Raw genomic sequence first — 22,066 nt, 5'->3', positions numbered from 1 at the left:
GGTACTTTCGGCACGGGGAGGAAACTGCACAGAGTCTTTTCTTTTTCTTCATTTCAATATTTGGAACCCGCTAGGCTAGGACAAACTTTCTGGGGTAACAGGAATAGTTTTGAGAGTTTGGAGAGGGATCTGAGGTTGGAGGGGAGGAAGGGGACCTGGTTTGCATGGACCAGTGCCTAAATAATACCAGGACAAACGCATTATTGTACAGTTGATGACTTGTCCTCGGTGATGTTTTGTGATGTGATGTTATGTGAACGGCGACTTGATGCCTAGGTCAACCGAAGCATGTCAAGTTTCTCGCAGCAAGTCTTACACCGTCCCCGTCTTTTAACCCAGTGTCAGGGATTCACTATGATAGAACACGCCAGTAGTAGGAACACATTCATTCATTCTCATAATCTGTCAATCTAAACCCTCTCATCACCCATTCCCCATCAACTCACACCGTAACCTAGACACCCTCAGTTGTGAGCAACCTTCAATATCCTCTTCTCCATCTCCTCAAAAGCCCCAACAACAGGCTGATACCCCTCAAACACACCCTCCTTATACCCCCCATCAACCTTCTGAATCGCCCCCTCCTCCCTCCACCGCTTCCCAATCAACTCGTCAAACGTCTCCCCCTCGCACCGCTCAAGCGCCCAAACAGCCTTATACGCACCGCCCAGAGCGCACGCGTTGCCACCCACATCGAGCTTGTACACCCCCTCCGCACCGCCCAACACGTCGCCCATGACCCGCGCGATGGCCGGGTTCAGAGACCCGCCGCCGACGAGGTAAACCCGTCGCGGCTGCGCGGGTACCTTGGGGTCGGACTCGGGGCTGTGCACGAGGTTCTGGCTGCGCAGACGCATCGAGAGGGCCTGCGACTCGACAATGATGCGCGCGTCCGTCTCCTTGGACCACGGCTCCGAGGCCTCGGTCAGGGCGCTTCCGTCCTGCTTGGCGGTGTACCGCCACGTGCCGGCCTTGATGTTCGGCACGATCTCGGGGAGATCAAAGTACAACCCCAGCTTTGCGTTGTCTTTCTCGGACCGCGCATCCAGCGGCGGCGTGTCAAGTACAGCCTTGTTGAAGTTGGCCCACGGGTCACCACCCTCAGGCTTGGGAAGGGCGTCCCGCACGCTTTCGCGCGCCAGCCCGCCGTTCTTGTAGCACAGCATAAACATGTACTGCCCAGGAGTACACGGGTGGTTAAAAAAGTGATACGCCGCATCGGGCTTATACACAGGCGTGACCATCAAAAACGTAGACGACGTGCCCAGCGACACAATAGCATCCATCGGCCTCAGCGGCAGCGCAAGAATCGTAGCTGGGTTATCGCCCGTAAAGGGGGCAACCTGGCACTCCGCACTGAAGCCGTACCGCCGGACAAAGTACCCTGAGATAGTGCCCATGGACCCGCCGCCGTCGTGGCGCGGCTCGCCGAGCTTGGCGCGGAGGTCGCTCACGCCGGATTTGGAGCCGGCGGTGAGTTCCAGCAGGGGCTCGCTCCAGTTCCCCGCGGGAATATCCCAGAGGTTCATGCCGCAGACGTCGCTGATGTCGATGGGGGCGACGGACCCGAGGAGGACGGAGGCGAGGAAGGAGGAGACGAGGGAGATGCGGGATGTGGCGGCGTACATTTCGGGGCGCTTCTGGCGGAGGCGCATGATTTGCGTACCGGTGAAGCGCTACCATGATATTTCGTCTCAGTAAAAATCACTCATACGACATCCGATTACAAGATAAAGCTGGAGAACAGAGGGAGGGGGGACATACGTGGTGTGCAGCGCTGCCAGTAACCTCCGCCAACCGCTGCGCCGCCCCAAAATTGGCATCAAACTCATCGCACTGCGCTTGCGTGCTGTGATCCTGCCAATTCGGCGCGTAGGGGAACGAGAACGCCCCCTTCAACTGCTCGACGAGCGGCTTGTCGGGTCGCAACCCGCTCAGAAGCGCCTCGGCCTCTTTGCCCCAGTAGGTGCTGCCGTGCTGCTGGCACGAGCCGCTGATGCCCTTGATGCGGTCCATGGGCGTCTTTGCGGACAGGCGACTGAGGACGAGGTCGATGGCCTCGAGGAACATGGCGACGGGCGCGTAGACCTCGCCCTCGGCCTCGTTGGTCAGGACGCCCTTGCGCAGGCCATACTGCTTGCCAAAGTCGGCGTCAAAGTCGACCTTGGCCTCGGAGACGACGGTCAGGTCGGACTGGACGACGATTGCTGTGATGGTGTTAGATCTTATAGACTCGAGCGGGATGGAACGTAGATGGGCTGGCTAACCTTTGAGCTGTTGGGTCGACAGGTCGAACCCGAGATACAAGGGACCGGAACTCATGATGGGAGGAGGGAGTGAGATGAGAGATATTGCACAACACTCGCAGGAAGAGGGGGGGCAAGTCAATTAAGTATCGTGTCTATCTCAAATTTGTCCAAACAAGCAAAGAACTGGTTCAATCGTCATATGGAAAAGGAGAAAATTGAAACACACAGGATATCCGGTTATCTGGGACCAAAAGTTGACCGCTGCCCACTACTTTGTACATCACGTTGACGTGGGGTGTGTGGGCATGGAGGGGCACACTTGTCACTTTGGGGCACTTGGGACAGGTTGCATGGTTCCCTCAGCCTTGTGGCAATTCAGGCTAAAGGCGAGCGGGCCAATCGTATAGTTCGAGACTGATGCGACGAATAGGCGCGCCAATGATCGTGTGACGTCTTGGCGGAAGCCAATGCAGCCTTGTCCCCTCGACTCGGGGGTCGGGAATAGCTCGTCCCGTGCTCTATGCGCCCTGCCGCCCTGCATACTGCCGCGTCTAAGGGTCCCGCTGCGTAGAACGCACTTGCGAGATTGGTCAGGATAGACGGGCATTTTTAACGACGAGTGATCTCATAAACACCTTGATACGAAAGTAGACATGGTTCAATACAAAGCAAATCTGTTGTTATTGAGCAGATGAGAGATATATAAAAACAAGTCTCTCGGTACGACCGGCCTGTGGCTGGCCTTTTGTGATTCCTCCCTAAACGCCGCCCTGATGCAAATGGATGCCTTGGAGGACTCTCTCCAAGAATGTTCTCTATACGTAGCAATACCCCCCTGTAGACCGGCAAAAAAAAAAAAAAAAAAAAAAAGACAAAAGACGGTGGGTTGACCACGCTTCCAGAAATGGTAAGGAAAACCAAGGGTATCTCGTCGTGAATGGCAAGCTCCTCCTCCAACTGTACATAGGACTGGGCTGCCTTAGTCGTGCTTGTGACCATTGCCGTTGGTGTGGCTGTGGTCGTCGGCCTCCTCGCTAGCCTCTCGGTTGGCTTCTCCGGGGATGAACTCGTCGAACGGGCGCGCAACCTCGGCCTCCTTCGGAACGAAGCGCACCTTGATCCTTCGCACACCACGGACCTTGGCACCGACCAGAGTTCGGACCTGATCCTCCACTTCTCGGACAGCCTCAACAGACCAAGCTCCGGGCACAGCCAAGTCGATATCCACCAGGTAGTTCTGACCGGACTTGACACCCGAGACGTTGCGAACATCGACTTCGTGGCCATTGGTGACATCAGAGAGGCTTCGGAGGGCGTATTTTTGGACATCTCCCTTGACTTCGTCATCAATAGCGCGGTCGGCCAATTCGTACACGGAAGACAGAGTGTTCTCAGCACCAGCCTTGATGACGAGGAGAGAAATCATCAGGCCACCAACGGGATCCAGCCAGGTCGCATCCTTGAAAAAGTTTGCACCCAGAATAGCAAGCAGTGTGACAATGCCGGTCCAGCTGTCGACACGGTGGTGAACGGCATTGGAGGCGAGGACAGAAGACTTTCGTTCGACGGCAACTTTCATGGCTGTTTTTCTCCTTGTCAGCTTTGTTCCTTGCAGCTACTCGGGCCTGAAAGGATTAGGGGGGATTGCGCTTACTAGCTCTGTACAGCCATTCCTTGATTGCGATTGTTCCGAGAGCCAACCAAGCAGCGTGCAAACTCGGTGTAGCGTGACCATGACCATGGCTGTGGCCGTGATGAGCGTGGGCAATGGCCTCTGCTGCAGAAGCAGGGTCGAGGAAGAGGTGAGCGTGGAGGGTGATCAAGCTGCTCCAGCACATGAACAGGCCACCGCCTAGAAGCATGCTGGAGACACCCAGAGAGCCCAGACTCTCAATCTTGCCGAAACCAGTGGGGAAGGCTTCGGTCGGGGGTTTCAAGCTCCACGAAACAGTGGCCAGTGTCAGGACGTCGGATGCCAGGTCCGTCAGACTGTGCCAGGCATCAGCAATCATGGCTTGGGAGCCGAATGCGTAGCCACCGGCGCCTTTGGCAAAGGCCATGCCGAGGTTGGAGTAGAGACCGATGCGAGTGATGCGCACGCCGGCGTCGTTCTTGTTGGCCGAGGTCAGGTAGACATTGTCGTGGCCGTGGTGGTGATGGTGGTGATGGCTGTGGCTCTTGCGAGACTGAGGCGGGTTGGCGGTCATGGTGGCAGTGGTGGTGGCAGACATGATGACAGTTGCTGGTAATGAAGGGGATGAGTTCTTCGCAGCCGTCAAGGTGTTGGTGAGGTGAGGGAGGGAAGAAGTAGAAGTGGTCAGGTGGAGGCGGGCGGCGCTGGGGGTTAAGTAGGGATCGCAGGGAGAGGCGGCCGGGCTGGATGTTTGATAGACGCGGAGGGAGACGCGGCGCAGAGCTGGATGTGGTTGAGGTGGCCTAAAGGGGTAGGCAGAATTGAGGCAGCGGAGGAGGGTGTGCGTTCCCGTTCCCGTTCTTGGAGACGTCACCCACGCACTCCCACTCACAGCGGAAAGGCGGCGGAGCAGTGCCGTGGGACGCTTGGACGGGGTCGACATGCCTGGGGCCGGGTTGAGGAGTAAGGTAAGGTAAGATCCAATACCAATATGTCCTCGGCTGTGTTTGTGTGTAAGGTATGCGTGCGTATGTGTATGGATAGTGTGTACTCCGTAGGCGTGGCTACGGATAGGTGTCTCGCGCCTTCTCTTCCGCTGCAGTCTCTCTCTCACTCTCCAAGCACCGGGGTCAAGGTAAATTGATGCGGAAGGGGTGAGGGGACGAATAACGGGTTGTCTAATTGCAAGCAGGCCAGGGACGCGTACATGACAAGCCCAGCCCGAAAAGCCGCGACACACCAAACTGAACCACAACCGTACCGTGCGGTAAGTAAGGTACGAAGACTTCGTAGGTAGATCGGCAGACGGAAGGTGGACGGAGGAGAGGAGGGGTGGGTGTGTCGGGTGGTCCAGGTGGAAAGGGCCCCAAGGGAGGGATGGGAGGAAGGGAAAGGGTTACGGGAACGAATTGGGGGCTGGCTTGGGGTGCAGCCTACGCCGACGTAAGAAACGGGGGGTGAGAGTTAGGTAATTCGAATTTGGAGACTGGCTGGACTGTAGTCTGTACCCAAAACGCAGTGGAAAGCAAAGCAAGCACAAAGTGCCAAAAAGGTGCGCGCGCGTGTGTTGTGAGTGTGTGTGCGTGTGTGTATGTACGGAGTATTGTGCGAGACTGTGTCAAGTGTGTGTCTCCAGCAAAAAGAAAAGAAAGGCAACGCGGCAATTCGGTGCAAGGAAGACAAAACTTTCCCAACTGACAAGGCGAGGGTTCCGGCAGCGGCGGTAGCGGTAGCGTAGCGGCAGGGCGGGTTGATTGATCTGATCTGCTGCAACTTGCGGCTAAGACCACAGACTCTACGGAGTAAAGAGGAACCTCAGGTAGGTAGCATACAGAGTGCGAGTACGGATACTTACTCAGATACAAACTAGCTACAAGACGTCAAGTACTCTTACTGCAGTTCTTGCAGAGGCAGTACTCTGTGCTGTTGCGGCGGCTCGGTTGGTTTGCTGATGTAAAGGGTACCCCTACAACGTGCCTGTCCATCCCCCACCGAGCAACCGACCCGAGCTAAAAGGCGGTGCCTGACGAGCATGGGATGGGATGGGATGGGATGGGATGGCGGGCATGTCATGGGAGAGACTGAGCAGTGAAGTGGGATGGAAAATCACCAGCAATGGTCATTCCCCACAAGGCGAGAGTCGAGTGAATTGGCTCCATTTGATTGACGGATGCAACTTGAACGCCAAGAGAAGGGGAGCCCATGATACCCATCCATGAACTCAATGGGCTCCGAAGCTACGTACCCCCAGTCCTTCCGTAGGTGGCAGCAAATTTCTTCGAAACTGACTTATTCAGTCTCGTCGCACCTGTGGACAGTGGCACGTACGTACGGCGACGCCGGGAATTGCTATGGGGAAGAAGCTTGAATTCTCTTCTTCTCTTTTTTTTAACCTTGCGCTGCGGCAACTTTACTTTTTAATACAGTGCCAAAATGCTTAGTGTCTTTTTACCTTGTCAATACTGCGTACACCGAGGATTCGTACACGTTATGCTTCTCCATGCATTACCCGCTTTAGAGCAAGGTACCTTACTTCGTAGTGTACTTGAAGAAAGCCACGACATGCGTCAGCCACGCCCACCCACAACCAAACCCCTTCTAGACTAAGTTATGGAACCTGGAACTGCAAAATAGCCTCTCTCTCTCTTTCTCTCTCTCACTCCGGGTGGTTTTCCTCTTATGAATCGTAACGGATCCAGTATATCCCATCGGCTTGTGTCCGTATCCATAACGCAGTAGGTCCATCCAAAGTGTTGACGCATGCCCATCTGTCCCGCCTACCAAACAGCAACGGACATGGTCCGCTGCAACCACGACGGTAGAGACCCAAATATGACTGTCGGACTGTCTCTCTCCAGAAGGTAACTTCGTCCTCGAGCTGCATGCCCGGAGGTGTGGTTGAGCAGACATGTCATTGGGCGAAAAGGCCACGCAAGATGCCCCTGAGAATCTTATTCAAATAATAACCCAAAAGATCGCCGATCAAGCGTACACCTCAAGCGTAATTCTCTTTACAGATAGTCTATACAGATACTCCGTACGACTACGAATCCATCTCTCTAATCTGACGGGGGACGGTCACTTTCGCAGACATCTGATGTGGCCCGTGTCAAGGCAAAACCTCTAAAGGACCCATGTTTCCTAAGCGGATGCCTCTACCAAGTCAAGCCACACTGGGCTTGGTCATCTTGTGGGGTTCAGTGGATTCGCAGTCCCGGCTGGTATGCTGGTTCCCCCCCGAATCATGACGAATTGACCACTGATAATCAGATCGCCCCCTTCAACTCAACCATGCGGCTTGAAATTCGAGCCTGTCGCAACGTTTCCATTAACACGCGCTTGTCAGAAATCTCCTTCCGTCCCTTGGTCACTTCTATTCTTAAATTCAACGCCAGGGTGAACATGTCCACATAATCAGTTCCTCCCACCCCCTTTCCCATACACTCTCCTCCCTCTTTCTGCTGAGCCTCCGCCGCGTCCACGTACATCCCCCGGAGCTACCTTCCCCCCTTGACCGAGACTCTTAAGCGGCTCCGGAATTCCCTCCCACATCCCGAATAGGCCTTACGCAACCTCAACCACAACAACGCAACATCATCGCCCCAATGCGCAAACCTCTTATGCGCATTCCCTACACGGAACTCTTGGCCCCTCCCACAGTCCGTCCAAGCACCGCAAATACCATCCCCGGTGCTGTCGCGGCCCTCCAGAACTTCTTCACGGCCCCGCCTCCAAAGGGCCTGCCGAGGTCGACCGTAGTACTGACTGGGGCGGGCCTATCCGTCTCCAGCGGTCTCGCCGACTACCGAGGCGTCAATGGCACGTATCGCGTGAACAAGACGTACCGCCCAATCTACTACCACGAGTTCCTCGCCAACCACGAGGCGAGGAAACGGTACTGGGCCAGGAGTTTCTTGGGTTGGACGTCGCTTCACAAGGCGTCGCCAAATCATGGTCACTATGCCATCCGAGATTTGGGCCACATGGGCCTGATTCGGAGCGTCATCACGCAAAACGTTGATTCATTTCACTCAACAGCTCATCCTGACATTCCAACATTAGAGCTGCACGGCTATCTACGATCCACAGTCTGTGTAACTTGCAGGAACGAGTACCCCAGAGACGCCTTCCAGGATGAGCTTGCGAGGCTTAACCCGGCCTGGGCAGCCTTCCTCGTCGAAGCGTTAGCTTCTGGGGCGCTCGACACGGAGAATCCTGCCGAGCGCAAGGCCAAGGGCATTAAGTCCAACCCCGACGGCGACGTGGATCTGCCAGGCGCGCCGTACACCACCTTTAGATACCCGGCCTGCCCGCACTGCCTCGCGAAGCCGCCGTCCACGCCTGAGGGGACCAAGCACGTTGTCGAAGTCGACCACGATGGTGCGTGGAAATCCACCAGTTCCGGGGGCATATTGAAGCCCGCCGTGGTCATGTTTGGTGAGAGCATTCCGAGCGACGTCAAGACGGCGGCCGAAGAGGCCATTGACGGGGCCGGAAAGCTTCTCATATTGGGGACTTCGCTTGCCACGTACTCTGCCTGGCGGCTGGCCAAGATGGCGCTGGACCGCGGCATGCCCATTGCGGTGGTGAATACCGGAGGCGTACGGGGCGAGGACCAGATCTCCGCCGTGGAAGACCCGGACCCCACGGGTGTTCGGGGAGTGCGGACAGAAGTGTCCACCGACGTCGTGCTTCCCGCGCTGGTAGAGCAGCTACGCCAGCTGCAAAAGGCTGCCTCGGGTCCGATTGGGACCGTAGGAGCGCCAAGAGAGAACCATGGCGTGTTCAAAGATATGTTGTCATAGACCACCACGATTTGTACCAATCCAAAGCGTTGCCATTTGCATAACTAAAAAAAGCTCGACATGCCCCGCGCCGGTGGCCTTGCGGCTTCGGGCACTGCCGCTGTCGGTTGTGCTTCGGCTTTGCTACTCGCCGCCGCCGTTGTTGCTGCCTCCGCCTGCCGTGCCTTTTCCTGCTTCTTTTGTCGCGACGCATCTTCTCGCTCAATCTCTCTTAGCACTAAGTAAAAACTTGTGGTCAGCATCGTCAACGCGATTTCAGCGCTTGTGAATTGTAGAACATACACTCCTCCCAGTCCAACTCCTTCTGAGCGTCGCCCGTACCCAGCGCCTTCTCCACGTCAACCGTCTCGCCCCTTTGTAGCTTCTCAACCACCTCCCGCAAGACGCTGATGCGGACATCTGCCTGTCGAGAGAACGCCTCGAACGCCTGCTTCGTCGACAGCATGTTGATAGACATGGAGCCGATCAGGAGGAAAATGACAATGTAGAACGTGGCCGGGTTCCATTCCTTCTTTCTCTTCGGCTTGACTCGCTTGATCATGGGGTCGTCGGTAAGTTTCTCTTCGGACCTGAAAGGCTTGGGGATGAGGCCCTTCCAGAAATCGAGTTGGGCCACCGTAGGAAGGGAGCTTGAGTATCGCGACTGGAAGTAAATGGAGCGATTCGCAGCTTGCGCAATGACCACGGCGCGGAGGCCCGAAGAAGGTGCTGCAAACAGCCTATGTGTCGCAACTCGAGACATTTTGGGCGGGGGGGAAGAGTCGACCTCTGAAAGAACACACACACGTCGTCTTCGCTGTGCTGTCGCGTTCGAAATGGATGTTCTTCTGGAAGGAGTCAAAAAGCTTCGAGAGTGCTCCTTTCGCGGTTCTCAAATTCCGGATGGCCCGTGCATCGATGGTCCCTGCTGCACGGACCGAACCGGGATTGTGGTTGCTCCGGGCAACGACCCGGGGCATTGTTTAGCGAGACCTGACAACTGCCAACTGCAGGCCTTTGTGGACTAGCATGAAGTCACACATCAAACTACCTTTACCTACAAACGGCCATTTGCCCATGTTTGGATCAGGAAACACTTCCTATTTCCTCTCCATGAATAAAAGACTTCATGACGAAACGCCGCTTATGACCCGGATACATACAACCTAATGACTACGTTACAAAGCAAAGTCGACGCCGTTAAGGCGGCGGCTGGATCGACTGCAACATGCACATCAACAACCACGGTGCTACTCAAAGAACTTCTCGCGACCGAGGCCGTGGCGCAATCGACAGCGCAAAAGAAGAAAGTGGCCACGACAACACGAGGGAAGGCCACTGGCACAGCACGGGGGGCTGCGACTGCGAGCAAAAAGGAGGAACTGACAACAAAGGAGAAGGCCGCGCTGGCGGCGCACATAATCAATGTCGCCCTCAAATCACTCACCGAGGCATCCAAGCCTGCACCTCCCACCCAACCTTCGACCCCGTGCCGACGACAAAATTCAGGCGATGACCTGCGAAAGCCTCAAAACAAACGGCCCCTGAGGCGGTCCAACTCCATGCCCATGACCCCGATGCAGCCACGTTCACTCAACAGAACCTCGACGTCACCCACAACAACACCGAAGCCCACGAAAAGCGCGACAACGACGATTCCCACAGTCACTTGCCTTGCGACGGTAGAGTGCCTCCGAGCTGCTTTTGCGTGTTTGAGATCCCTCCATACCTCTGGCGCAGTGCAACTGCCCGACCTGCAACTCGAGAGCGGGATATCTTCTTTCGTTGGCAAGCTCGTCGGACTAGACCTCCAGGAGCATGCGCTGCGGGAGCTGACGCTTTTGAGGCAAAGAATCGACGCAATGGCCCCTTCAGCGAAACCAAAGACGAAAGCAGCTAAAACAACAGCGGCAAGCACCAAAGTCAAAAGTCTCGCAGAAATCTTGGACTTTGGTGATGCCAGTTTCTCCGGCCCGACACTTTGCCTGGTCATCACGACTCAGATGCAGATATTGCGCTTAATGTCTGCAAATAAGAAACCAGCAACGATCGAAGCAGCGTTGCCATTCTTGGTCCCTTCCCATCCGACTTCACCGATCAACCTCCTCCTGGAATCAGCCAAGGAGTCCCCCTCAGCGAAGACGAAGGCTGCGCGACAGCTCGATCTCCTTTCACAACTTCTCCTCTCTCTAGCCCCGAGCTTGGCAAGCAAAGACGATGACATTGCCGTGGACTGCCGTCTGAGTTGCACCCCGGCTACTGCGCTGGAATTACAAACCCTGGGATTGGAGGCGCGTCTGCATTGGTGGCACATGGCTGGCCACAAGGCAGATGTGGACAAAGACATCATTTCACCACTTTCTCGGTGCATCACCTCATATATTCGCAGAGTCAAGTCTGACTCAGCCGGGGCATATCGCAAGTCTCTCAACGCTTTCGATCGCATCATCACCATGGTCAAGAGTCAGCGCCTGGAGCCGAAGGTCGCTTCAAAATCATCACTCGTTGTGATTTACCAGGCTTTGGGAACGGTGGCTCAGACTGCTCGCCATTTCACGGAAGCAGCCGAATGGATTTCGAAAATCAAGGCGACTCTGGACCCAGCCAACGATTCCCCCGCAAAGCGCTGCGCGGTTGCCGCACAGCTTGTAGCTGTATACGGGAAACAGACACCTTTACCTCTGGAGTCGCTGTCTACGTACTTGAAGGAAGTTTACGACGCCCTCCAAGGGACGCTGAAGGGTGACGTCACAGAACTCGAGGAGCTCATGGTCAATCTATCAGCTGCTCGTAGGTCGGCAGTAGGAATCTTGGCTGGCAAACTTACGGATAAGTCTCAAAGCTTAGACGAACTCCTCAACGACCTCGTCCTCCAATTTCCCCGATTTGCCCTTCGATGGCTGGGGAAGCAGCCAACGAAAGACGCTTCCCCAAAAGATCACGTACGCTACGAGTCGAGGAAACAGTTATTACTTACTTCGATAACACAAATCCTGGACTCGGCCCTGATGGTCGCCAAATCTCAACTTGACGACAACAAAATGACCTGGACAGTGCTTGACGGCCTACTTCAAGAGTGCCTCATTCTCTTGGACCTTGTAGGCGACGCGAGTATCGCTCTCTCGAAGGCAGACGCCTCAAACCTCTACCATGTCAAACTCTCGCACCTCTACTTTATGTTCTTCAACTGGTATCGCCGCCACGCCGAGTCTAAACCCGGAGATAAGACTCCTCTTCGAGCTCTGAGACGATCTGTAGACTGTGTCAAGGACCGATCCTCCGAGGAGAAGGAGAAGGCACAGACAACAGCGAAACTCGAGTACTTTGCGGACCTCTGTAAGCAGGCTGGTCGAGTCAACGATGCTCGCGACGCACTGAAGCTCATTTGCACGAACATGGTTGAAGACGGAGTATTGTCCACGGTGGCTGCATCTTTGGCTGAGAGTTCACCTGCAGTGGCCTGGAGCGCCAGCGTCAAGGCCGAGACATTGTCAAGGACAATAGGTACAATGGTCAAGCTCGATCAATCGTGGAATGATTGGACTTTCTTTCTTGCGGATGTTGAGCGGGCTGCGGTCCTGGAGCGCATCATTCAACTCATCCTCTTCAACACGTCTAGCGACCCCAAGCCTAACGACATTAAGGACCCGGTTACCGAGGCTCTTTTGAGAATCTACGCGCCCGATCGCTTTCCTGTCCGCCGCCTTCGGACGTTGCTGCAGCTGCTTACCATGTCAATCGGCGACAAAGGCGAATTTCAGAGCCTTCGAGAGCAGGCAGAGGCTGCTTTGCAGCTCTGTCGTGACGGGAACTTTGGCGATGACGCTGGTCTAGCTGAGTACGTCTCCGACCTCGAGGCCGGTCTCTCGTCTACACTGGCACTCGTTGCAACAGAGACAGAATGGCGTACAGCCGACTTCGAAGAGTCAACGAGTATCTGGCGTTCGATTGTCAACCAGTGCCAGACCAAAAACGATCTCCTATCCAAGGTTAGCGACACTGAGGGACTCATTAGGCAGCTCAATTCCATTGCCGAGTATGCAAGACTCAGGGGCGAGGACGAATTCTTGTTATCGGTTTTGACATTATGTGCCGACATCGCGTCCAAGCTCTCCGATTCCTCCACGGACTTGCTTCTCCAGGCGCAAAGTAACCTCGCGGATCAATACACACATCTTGGTTACTCCGAGAAGGCTGAAGAGATCCTCAACAAAGCCAAGAAACTCGCGGAGGCCTCAGCTACCAATCCCGACCTTGGTGCCGTAAACCTTCAGATCTCCCTCTCTGAGTATCAGCTGGCAAACCAGAACTCTGACGCGGCGTAAGTCATATCTCCCAAAAGATTGAGGGCAGTCAGCTAACAATAGGCAGCCACAAGATGCTGCTGCAGGGCGAGATCAGCTTTGAAAACTCTTCCAGTGTGAGGAAAGCTCCTAGGCTCCAAAGAAAGTTGCTTTTGGCAAGAGCTGCTAGTCTTTCTTCCCGAATTAACTGGGACAAGGGCGAATATCAGCATGCTTTGTTTCACGCCAAGACGAGCGTGCGAATCTTGTTCCAGGACTGGACGAAATTAGAGGCTCGCTGGAAAGATGTGCCCAAGGCAGAGTCCAAGCAGACCTCTAGAGAAGGTTCTCCTGATGCGGAGGAAAGCCTTGTATCGACTGGCATTTCGACAAATCTGATCGAGCTATCCGACGGTCCTGACAGCTGGGCACTTGCTTGTGGTCTTCTGAGAGCCATGCTGCACCTTTCTTCCGTATACGCTCACCTGGGAATGTTTCAGGAGACTGTCTATTATGCCGAGAAGGCGCACCAGGTTGCCAACGCCACAAACGCCTCCATCTACAGAGCTCAGGCTGCTAGTTGGATCGGTTCGGTATGGCTGAAAGCCTGCAAACTCGACAAGAGCCTTGGCTACTTGAATGAAGCAAGGCAGCTCATGGCTACGGCTGTCAAGCCTACACGTCAGGCGTTCCAGCTGGCTTGCGAGCTGAGTGCCTCGTTTGGAGAGATGAAGGACCACGAGAACGAGCATCTACTCCTTGAGCTTGCCGAGGTCACGCTTGGAACCTTAAACAACAGCAACCGAGGCGCAATCACTGGCGTCAACGATGAGCAGGTGGTCAGTAAGATGGCAAAGCTCACGCTCAAGGCACCGGCTGCGCGCAGAACACGAGTGACTAAGCCAGCGGTCCCAGCTGCCACGAGAGCGACCAGAGTTACGAAAAGAGTGGCAGCGCCCAGGACAAAAGCTGCTGCTGCTGCTGCTGCTCCAAAGGCCTCTGTCATTGCAGCAAACGATAGCGCATCCGACCTCAAAGCCTCCATGCTGTTGTACAAAGCACTTGTCCACCTTAGCAAGGGTGACTGGGCAGCAGCAGCAGAGCTTCTCGAGGAGGCGAAGCAGATGTCTAGCAGCTTGCGAGAGTCTTTGCGAGTCCAGATTGGTGAGGCTACTTGTTTGATTGAACAGGGTATCAAGCAGATGGAGGGCGATTCAGTCTTCTCGGTTGTGAAGGAATCAACCATCTCTTACCCGTCCATCCACGCCGCAACCGACAAAAATAACACGGAAAAGACGCAACCGACGGCATCCTCTCCGCGAAAGGCGCAAGGCCGTGCTACCTCTGCCGAGCGTAAGGTGATGAGAGAAAACGCAACCTTTGTCGAAACTTTGGAACAAGCGCAAGCTCAGCTCATGGAAGCTCAAGCTGCCGCTGCTATTTCAGGAAATGGACACCTGGTTCATCGCATCTCTGCGTTGCTTCAGAGCACGGGCATTTTCCTATCGGCAGCCTCTCATCGGACGCCCAAACACATGGGAGGCTTTGGATATGCCGCCTGCTCCGTCGAGTTTGCACGAAATCTGACTTGGAAACGGGAGCGAAACACCGTAGCCACGGATCACCTCAATGCCAGCTTCAGCGAGGCGGGCTGGCCACTTGCTCTCACGTTAAAAGATGATAGACGGGCAAGCATTGTTACTGTTGACGATATGGCGAAATTCCAGCGTGACTACATCGACATCATTCCTGAAGCGTGGAGTGTCCTGTCGATCGCGCTAAGCGACAACCGCAAGGATTTGTGCATCACCAAGTTACAATCAGGCCAGAGCCCTTTCGTCTTACGACTACCGCTGGAGCGTGTGGCTTCTCGCGACGGCGAGGACGAGCTGTTCGACTTCCAGCATGGACACGACGAGCTTATGGATATTATCCAGGCGACCAACGCGAGTTGCCACAACACTGGTGACTACACTGCAAAGGGGGCCAAATCAGCGTGGTGGGCTCAGCGCGAGAATCTGGACAACAGATTCAAGGATCTCCTCGACAATGTCGAGCAGGTCTGGCTCGGTGGGTTCAAGGGCATCTTCTCCCAACATCGTCATCGCGCCGATCTCATCGCCAAGTTCCAAAGGGCCTTTTCCAAGATTCTTGACAAGCATCTGCCCTCGCGCAGGCAGGTCCGAGGAAAAAAGACTAGCAAGTCCCCCAAGATTACCTTGGAGCCGCGTATCCTCGATCTTTTCGTTGGCCTGGGAGACCCGTCTATGCCGGACAGCGATCTTGAGGAGCCTCTGAACGATCTTCTCTACTTTGTCGTGGACATTCTTCAGTTCCACGGCGAGAGAAACGCCTACGATGAGATTGACTTTGACTCCATGGTCTTGGATACGTTTGATGCTCTTCAGGCGTACCATAACGCTGCCAAGACTTCGGAGCCCGAGGAAGGCGCCCACAGCATTCTCATCCTCGACAAGGCTCTCCATGCCTTCCCTTGGGAATCACTCCCATGCACGGAGGGTCTGGCGTATTCTCGCGTTCCCTCATTGTCCTGTCTGCGTCGACTACTTCTAGAGCAGCGCGAGGCCCGAGATTCTGATGACGAAAAGGCCCACCACCGACACACTGTATCACCTGTCGGTGGCACGTACATTCTGAACCCCGGCTCTGATCTCAAGAACACTCTCGCCACTTTCGAAAAGCCCCTCAAGGAGAAGCTGGGCGAGTCCTGGACAGGCATCGTCTCGCGTACACCGACCGAGAACGAGTTCGAGGGAGCGCTCAAGAAGTCTGACATACTCCTCTACTTTGGCCATGGCAGCGGCGCGCAATACATTCGAGGCAAGACGATCCGCAGACTGGAGAAATGCAAGGCTGCGGCGCTGCTGATGGGGTGTAGCTCGGCGTCCCTGCAGAACGTCGGCGAGTACGAGTGCCACGGTCCAGTATGGAACTACATGCTCGCCGGGTGTCCCGCCGTTGTGGGCACGTTGTGGGACGTGACGGATAGGGACATTGACCGGTATGCGGGCCGGTTGTTTGAGGAATGGGGACTGATGGAAAGGGGCACGTTTGTTGAGGACAGCTCGAAGAAGAAGGGCAAGGGCAAGGGACTTTTTGCCACGGAGAAGAAGAGCAAGGCGAAGAAGGAGACGACAAAGGCTACCGGGCGTGGGAACGCGTCGCTCGTGGAGGCTGTCGCCAGGGCTAGGGACGCCTGTCGATTTAGGTACATCACGGCTGGCGCGGTATGTGTATACGGCATTCCGGTGTATATTGGCAAGGACAAGGCCGAGGGTGCTTGATGGGGGGGTAGGGGGTGTTTGTTGGTTGACTGCGTCACTTTGGGGAAAGACTTGAGGGCAAGTCTGGTGTCTGGTGTTTGTGGTATTCCAGGTTGGGGAGAAGAACCGGAGCATTAGAGCAGCATTGCATTGGAACGTGGAGTTTTTGGAGATTTCAACGTTGCTGTTATCATTGTCTACTTGGACGGGTTTTCCGGGAGGCAGGCATCCAGGGGTTAAGGAGATATTGTGACTGATCCCTCCCGCCGTAACTATAGTGTCTTATGATAATGAACTGAGGAAGGTTGTGGATGTGAGCAGAGTTTTTTTCCTCTGACCCTTTTTTTCCGTGTGATGTTGCGTGCGGGAGGAGGTACGGGAGGGGGTTTAGTGACGTCGGTGGATCTCATCTATCTACGCGTCTGTCTGTCTGTCTATGTGTATGGTACGTGATTGAGGGAAGGTATAAGGGAGAGTATGTTGGTGAAGCCTCATCCTTGGAGATGAAGGGGTGTGCGTATGGGTAGGATGCCCATGGAGGGGATCGATGTGAATGGCCAGGGAAGACTTAGGGAAGGCAAGGGAAGGTGAGGTTTTGGGCGAGGAGGAGAGGGGTGAACATGGTGGGTGTTGTTTTTTGGGGGAGGGGTCTTGATCTATACTGTCACTCGCGATATTGGACCTCGTCTGGTTATTGTCGCCGCGTCGTCTTTGTAATCTTGTTTCTTGAGGTTGTGGTGAAGAGAATGTTCCTTGGGTGATGTAGAGGGCAGGGGGTTGCGAGGGAAGTGGGAGGAGAGTGGACGTGGAGTGAGATGAAGAAGTAGGAACGAGGAAAGGGAGGAGAGAGGGAAGGATGAATCCTGAACTCGGCCGTGGTATACGACGGGTTGTCCTGGGAGATTGGGGTATGTGTCCTGATGTTGATGCCAATGTCGACGTACAATTGCTTGGATGGACACGGATAGGGAGACGAGAATAGGTCCGAATCGGAAATGCCCGGCTTGACGGGGATGATATGCTTGTGTATCCTTTACACCCTTCTTCTTCTTCTTCTCTTTCTCCCGTATCTCTTTACCGTTGTCTTTTGGTATTGATCCCCGAAATGTCTCCGAGGGAGGAGGGCACATGTAGATAGTCTCATGAAACCTCCACGACGAGGGAAAAAGGGGGGGGGAGGGTATGGATGGTGCTCTTCCCGTGTTGAGTGGTGATGTTGAGCATCTCATGTCTTGATTCTATTCACGGTCCGGGATGAATGAGCTTCTCACAGCCTTTTGACTACGTTCCCGGGGAAAAGGGGGAGGGAGGTGAAGCGTGAGTAAGCGTGAGAAAGCTTCGGGACGGGAAGAAAGGTGGCATGGACCAAGTCTTGTTTACTATTCTCGTCCGACTTTTGGATGGACTAGCGAACCAGAGCCCCGGGCAGCTTCTAGACGGCTTCGATACCGGCAAGCATGATGTCGACAAACGCAGACGTAGCCCATCCCGAAAGAGCACCGAACGAAGCTCACATCCCTCTCGCCTTGGGCTGAACACATCTCACATCTAGGAGGTAAACGAGGTTTCGATAGGAAGTAGGGAATAATGAGAGTCGAATATCTATAGCATCGCCTATTACAAGCCCCCTCACGCAAAAGACAGGCTCGTGAAGGGTGCAAGGCGCTCGTGTGTATCAAGCATTCACCTCGCACTATAGACTACGCTCCACGATTGGATACCTTCTTTCTCCCTTTAGTCTCAGAGAAGTTTGTCGCGTCCCAGAAGTTTGCGTCCCAGGAACCTGGATCGGGAAGACGGGATGACCGAACGGAGTTTTTTTCTTCTATTCTTAAACTCCACCTTAGATCCCGCGATGGGATACCCAGATCTTAGGATCCGTGGTGGTGTGTAACAATGTTTTACAACGTCATGGACCAATGTTCTTTTCATCGGTGAAGTTGGATGCTGCGAGGAGGCTATGCCACACTCCCCTCCCCTCCTAAACCTCACGAAACGGAACGGCCGATGTTCCCGCTTCTATTCCTGACTACCTTACTTGAAAGATGAGATGTACAGGTCGATGGTGGTGGAGGGGTAGGAACCACGACTCGGATGCGATGCCTCCACCGTCGATAGAGCAACGACGAGGTCAGATGAGGGAGGAGAGAGAAGCCCGCCTCATCCTGCCATTGGAGGACCCAGAGAAGCGAACCTCTGCGCCGATGACTCTATTCCTGTCTCTGGAAACAACGGGCATCTCTCGGAATCTGCTTTGTTTGGAATGACGTGGACGAGCACGTCAAAACGGAGCGAGCATCAAGGGGTCGGATCGAATCGTCTTGTCTCGTCATTGGCTTTCCCGCAAGAGATCCTGTTCAGAAAACCTCCTGAACTGGTGGCCTCTCTACATAGGAACCGGAAAATACGAGCACTCGCTCTCTCCGAAGACATCAAGCTCGTCCCTTTGACAAACAGAATCCCTGCGAAGACGGGTCGACGGGTCTCGAGATGAAGTTGCAGACGGGCCGATGAGGGACAACCGTTACGCGGGCAGGATCTCGGGGGGAGCCATGCTGCCGCTTGGGCAGGGCAGACACGGAAGGTCTCCTCGATGGATGCTATATCAATACCGGTATGGTCCATTAGGGGGAAAACGTTGCGCCGCCTCCCTCGGACCCAGCTCGTAATGATGAGATGAGGCCTTCCATAGGCTGGCGCGGCCCCAAGGCCCTGCGTTCCGAGCCCAGTATATCGGGTACGTCTAACGGCGTCTCCGCGGCATGAGGGCAGAGAGAGATGAAGAAGGATGTACGGATACGGGAGAGAACGCGTCTGAGCGTCGTCTATCTGTATCTGTATGCCTGCACCTCTCGAAGCGCGTGAGACGTTCATTTCCCAAAGGAGAAAGGCAAGATGGCGGATGGAAAGGAAAGAAAGAAAGGCGTTCTGTTCAAAAATTAGCAACAAGCCCTCCTGGTCCTGACTAGTCTCACAGTGATTTTGAACATCATCTTAATTCATCCTCCGGGCGATCTTTGCTAGCCCTCTTCGGATGCAAGACCGAAGGGCTGCGGCTGTGGACAAGGCTGTAGAGTCAAAGCTGGTGGCCTGGCGTCCATCTTTTGAGAATCCGAGACTTGAAGGCCCAGTCGCCTTGCTTCGTCTCCGCCTCCTTCCGAAGCCTGTCACGCCTGTCAACCCCTTCCTTCAGCCCACCAGCCCGAGCTGCAAGGAGGGATTCGGAGCCTTGTCTCTCATCGTTAGTAGTGCAGATCGAGGCGTAGGGCCGTGGTTGTGGCGTTGATGTGAAGAGCCAGTCGTATCTTTGGACGTGCGGACGGAGGTGGGTCCGCTGGGATTGAGTGACGGGGGGGCTTGCGCGGGAGAAAAATGGGAACGACAGGGACTTGGACGAAGAGAGAGTGGAGAATATCCCCGGGAGGGGTGGGATATACGGCGGTACATGCCACAGTAATGAAGGAAAGGGGGGCGTGCAGCAAAAGTCTGTTTCCCAGGCTGGTATCGAAACGTCGCATATCCTTACCTGTATCCTTACCTCACGGTTAGCTAAGGCGCTCACCTAGGCAGGTAAAGGAAAGGCACGGTGCCGACAGGGAGCCGTGATGATAATTCGCCAGTAATAAGGGTGAAGAGTGGATTCTTCCGTCGGGTGGCCGGATCACCGGGCGGCAGGTGCACGCTTGAACACTCCAGATTGCGCCGAGAACATGCGCCGTTAGTGCCATTGCATTCGTTGTATTGCGTCTACTGGTAGGGCGAGCCGAGGAAAACCAATGGCAACTGACTGTTTTCTAGGTCATGTAAGCCTGCAAGGTATCTTGATTATCTGGCTCCGGGACGAAGACCGTTTGGGATCATCGCTAAGGACTTAGTAAGGCCAGCTGGGGCCTCATTCTCAAGATTCAAGGGCATCTTTGGAGCTTCTTACCCTTCCAAATCTGTGCTCTTCATACTTCGCCCCGTCTAGGTGCGTATGACCGAACAACGTGGACGCTAACGAGGTCTCATGGGAGACAGTTCCTTGCGGGTTCCGCCGCCGACGACATACATCGTAGGAAAACATAATTACCCCGAGGTCCCTACGCGTCGTTTGCTCCTCCAGTACGGACGTGGTCAATGTCGCTGCTCAGCGTCTGACGGGATGCGGCCCTGAACATGTTGTCCGTCGGGGACCACATTTGGTCTCCGGAGCTGAGATCGTCCCGTCTTCCAAAGTCAAATATCAGGCGGGATCGTAAACTGTGTGCAACGGTCGCCTAAAAAAACACCTATAACCAATAGGACCTTAGCGACAGATTGCCCAACCATAAGTGAGGGCTGCAAGGCCCTTTGTGCTTCCTATTCGTCTCCTCCCACTGTCTACTGTGTAAGCCAACGGGACGTGTAAAGATTCTCCCTGCCTCAACTCGGTGTGTCTCTTGCGAGGCGTATACTTGGCTGATCGACCCCAAACACGTCTCCTCCGAGCCAAACAACCTGCTTCATCCTCGTGTTTGACAGCTGCATCGTTCCGTGAGATGATATACGTGTTACGTTACGCCTGAGCAGTTTTTCTCCTTCTACGGTACGCTCGGCTGAAGTCCGTCTAAAGTCGCGATGTGACCCGAAGCGTAAGTTCGCGAAGGCGTACGCGGCACACGCCGACCCCTTTTGGCGACCATGAAGCAGCCGCGTGCGCACTCCGTGGTATCTTGTTCCGAAATCTAAGCATATCGGTCCGTGTTACACATATCAACACACCACGCTTGGTTCCTCGCGTGCCGTAGTAGTCTCTCGGAAGAATGCGCCAACCTGGTTTTCGTCGGCACGTTCATAACTATCGTCCTTTTAAAGCTTGTCCACTCACAGGCTAATACAGCTCGAAATCCTTCATCGGCTACGCGGATGCTTGGTTGCGCTGCGTCGCTACTGAGGAACAGGGTTCATCAGTAACGGCAAAGGGTCCACCATGGCGTGAAAAAAAAAAAAAAAAAAAGAAGTCTGGCCAGCCATAGCTGCTAGTACCTAGGTATCACGGATAAGCATGACAAGGGTTTGATGATTGTCCCTTTGCGAGGTGTCAGGAAGGGGGGAGGCGATGGAGATCATCCGGCGGGGGTTCGTGGAGAAGAATGGGCTTGCATGTACGCAGTAGACGTACATCGCTCGATCCATATGTGACCACACAGGCCGTGGCATCCTTGATTGATGAGCATTTCTCGCCGACAGCACGCAGGTTGCATAGCCAGTCATGTATTTACCCAAGCATCGACAAGGAGCAGGGCGGTCGGGGAAAGACAGAGACTGGGGCGCGCGGGGGATGTGTACAATGTTGCCGTACACTACACAACGAGATGAGATTTGCGAGGAAAGCTTCGAGGTACGTGCCTATTCCTTTTGATGAAATCAACACTGTCACCTCGAAGGAGGGGGTACGGGCAGATGGAACACGAACACGCCAAGTAAAAACCACTCGTAGTGTCGGAAGATTGTTGACCTGATGAGTTGTCGGTATGCTACAGTCGAGAAGTACTCCGTAGAAGAGTACCGCCATGGTTCAGCCTGTATCTGTAATGGTTGGTAGCTTGGGTGAGCCAGAGCAAGGTTGTAATGCCTGTGGATGCGACGTTGACGAGAGTTTGTCGCCGTCAGCCCTCCGAGATGACGGACGACGGTGACAGGTGAGCAAGCATGGGGCTTGTCGTCCACCCGGACAATCCTGTCAGAGCTTGCGAGAACCCTACGACAGCATCTTCGTAGTTGGCTCTTCTGGTCGACAAATGTGTTGTTCAATCTTGGGCAGATTGTGGTGGCTCTGAAGTTCGACAATCCGGCTTGTAAGGATGATGTG

The 22,066-nt window shown here is 54.7% G+C and overlaps 6 protein-coding genes across 6 annotated transcripts; 2 read left to right on the top strand and 4 right to left on the bottom strand.

The window, feature by feature from the left end:
• Positions 1 to 464: 464 nt before the first annotated feature.
• On the bottom strand, positions 465 to 2,322 carry CPAR01_09047 (D-xylulose kinase; the record flags this gene model as incomplete). Its single annotated transcript, XM_060493313.1, has 3 exons — positions 465 to 1,676; positions 1,765 to 2,207; positions 2,268 to 2,322. The coding sequence occupies 3 exons, from the start codon at positions 2,320 to 2,322 to the stop codon at positions 465 to 467; spliced, it is 1,710 nt and encodes a 569-aa protein (XP_060347443.1).
• Positions 2,323 to 3,228: 906 nt separating this feature from the next.
• Positions 3,229 to 4,825, bottom strand: CPAR01_09046 (cation efflux family protein; the record flags this gene model as incomplete). Its single annotated transcript, XM_060493312.1, has 2 exons — positions 3,229 to 3,830; positions 3,904 to 4,825. 2 exons carry the CDS (start codon positions 4,823 to 4,825, stop codon positions 3,229 to 3,231), a joined length of 1,524 nt encoding a protein of 507 aa, XP_060347442.1.
• Positions 4,826 to 7,487: 2,662 nt separating this feature from the next.
• Positions 7,488 to 8,687, top strand: CPAR01_09045 (Sir2 family protein; the record flags this gene model as incomplete). The annotated part of the gene is made up of 1 exon (XM_060493311.1): positions 7,488 to 8,687. One exon carries the CDS (start codon positions 7,488 to 7,490, stop codon positions 8,685 to 8,687), a length of 1,200 nt encoding a protein of 399 aa, XP_060347441.1.
• A 44-nt stretch (positions 8,688 to 8,731) lies between these two features.
• On the bottom strand, positions 8,732 to 9,429 carry CPAR01_09044 (uncharacterized protein; the record flags this gene model as incomplete). Its single annotated transcript, XM_060493310.1, has 2 exons — positions 8,732 to 8,904; positions 8,970 to 9,429. 2 exons carry the CDS (start codon positions 9,427 to 9,429, stop codon positions 8,732 to 8,734), a joined length of 633 nt encoding a protein of 210 aa, XP_060347440.1.
• A 406-nt stretch (positions 9,430 to 9,835) lies between these two features.
• CPAR01_09043 (peptidase family C50) lies at positions 9,836 to 16,254 on the top strand (the record flags this gene model as incomplete). The annotated part of the gene is made up of 2 exons (XM_060493309.1): positions 9,836 to 12,987; positions 13,038 to 16,254. The coding sequence occupies 2 exons, from the start codon at positions 9,836 to 9,838 to the stop codon at positions 16,252 to 16,254; spliced, it is 6,369 nt and encodes a 2,122-aa protein (XP_060347439.1).
• A 3,168-nt stretch (positions 16,255 to 19,422) lies between these two features.
• CPAR01_09042 (uncharacterized protein) lies at positions 19,423 to 19,680 on the bottom strand (the record flags this gene model as incomplete). Its single annotated transcript, XM_060493308.1, has 1 exon — positions 19,423 to 19,680. One exon carries the CDS (start codon positions 19,678 to 19,680, stop codon positions 19,423 to 19,425), a length of 258 nt encoding a protein of 85 aa, XP_060347438.1.
• Between the last annotated feature and the right edge of the window lie 2,386 nt (positions 19,681 to 22,066).

The sequence above is a fragment of the Colletotrichum paranaense genome (assembly GCF_030867605.1).
Source record: "Colletotrichum paranaense strain IMI 384185 chromosome Unknown Scaffold_7.1, whole genome shotgun sequence".
In the NCBI taxonomy this organism is placed as follows: Eukaryota; Fungi; Ascomycota; class Sordariomycetes; order Glomerellales; family Glomerellaceae; genus Colletotrichum; species Colletotrichum paranaense.
Note: the sequence above shows the minus strand (reverse complement) of the source record. Positions and strands in the feature narration are given on the sequence as shown.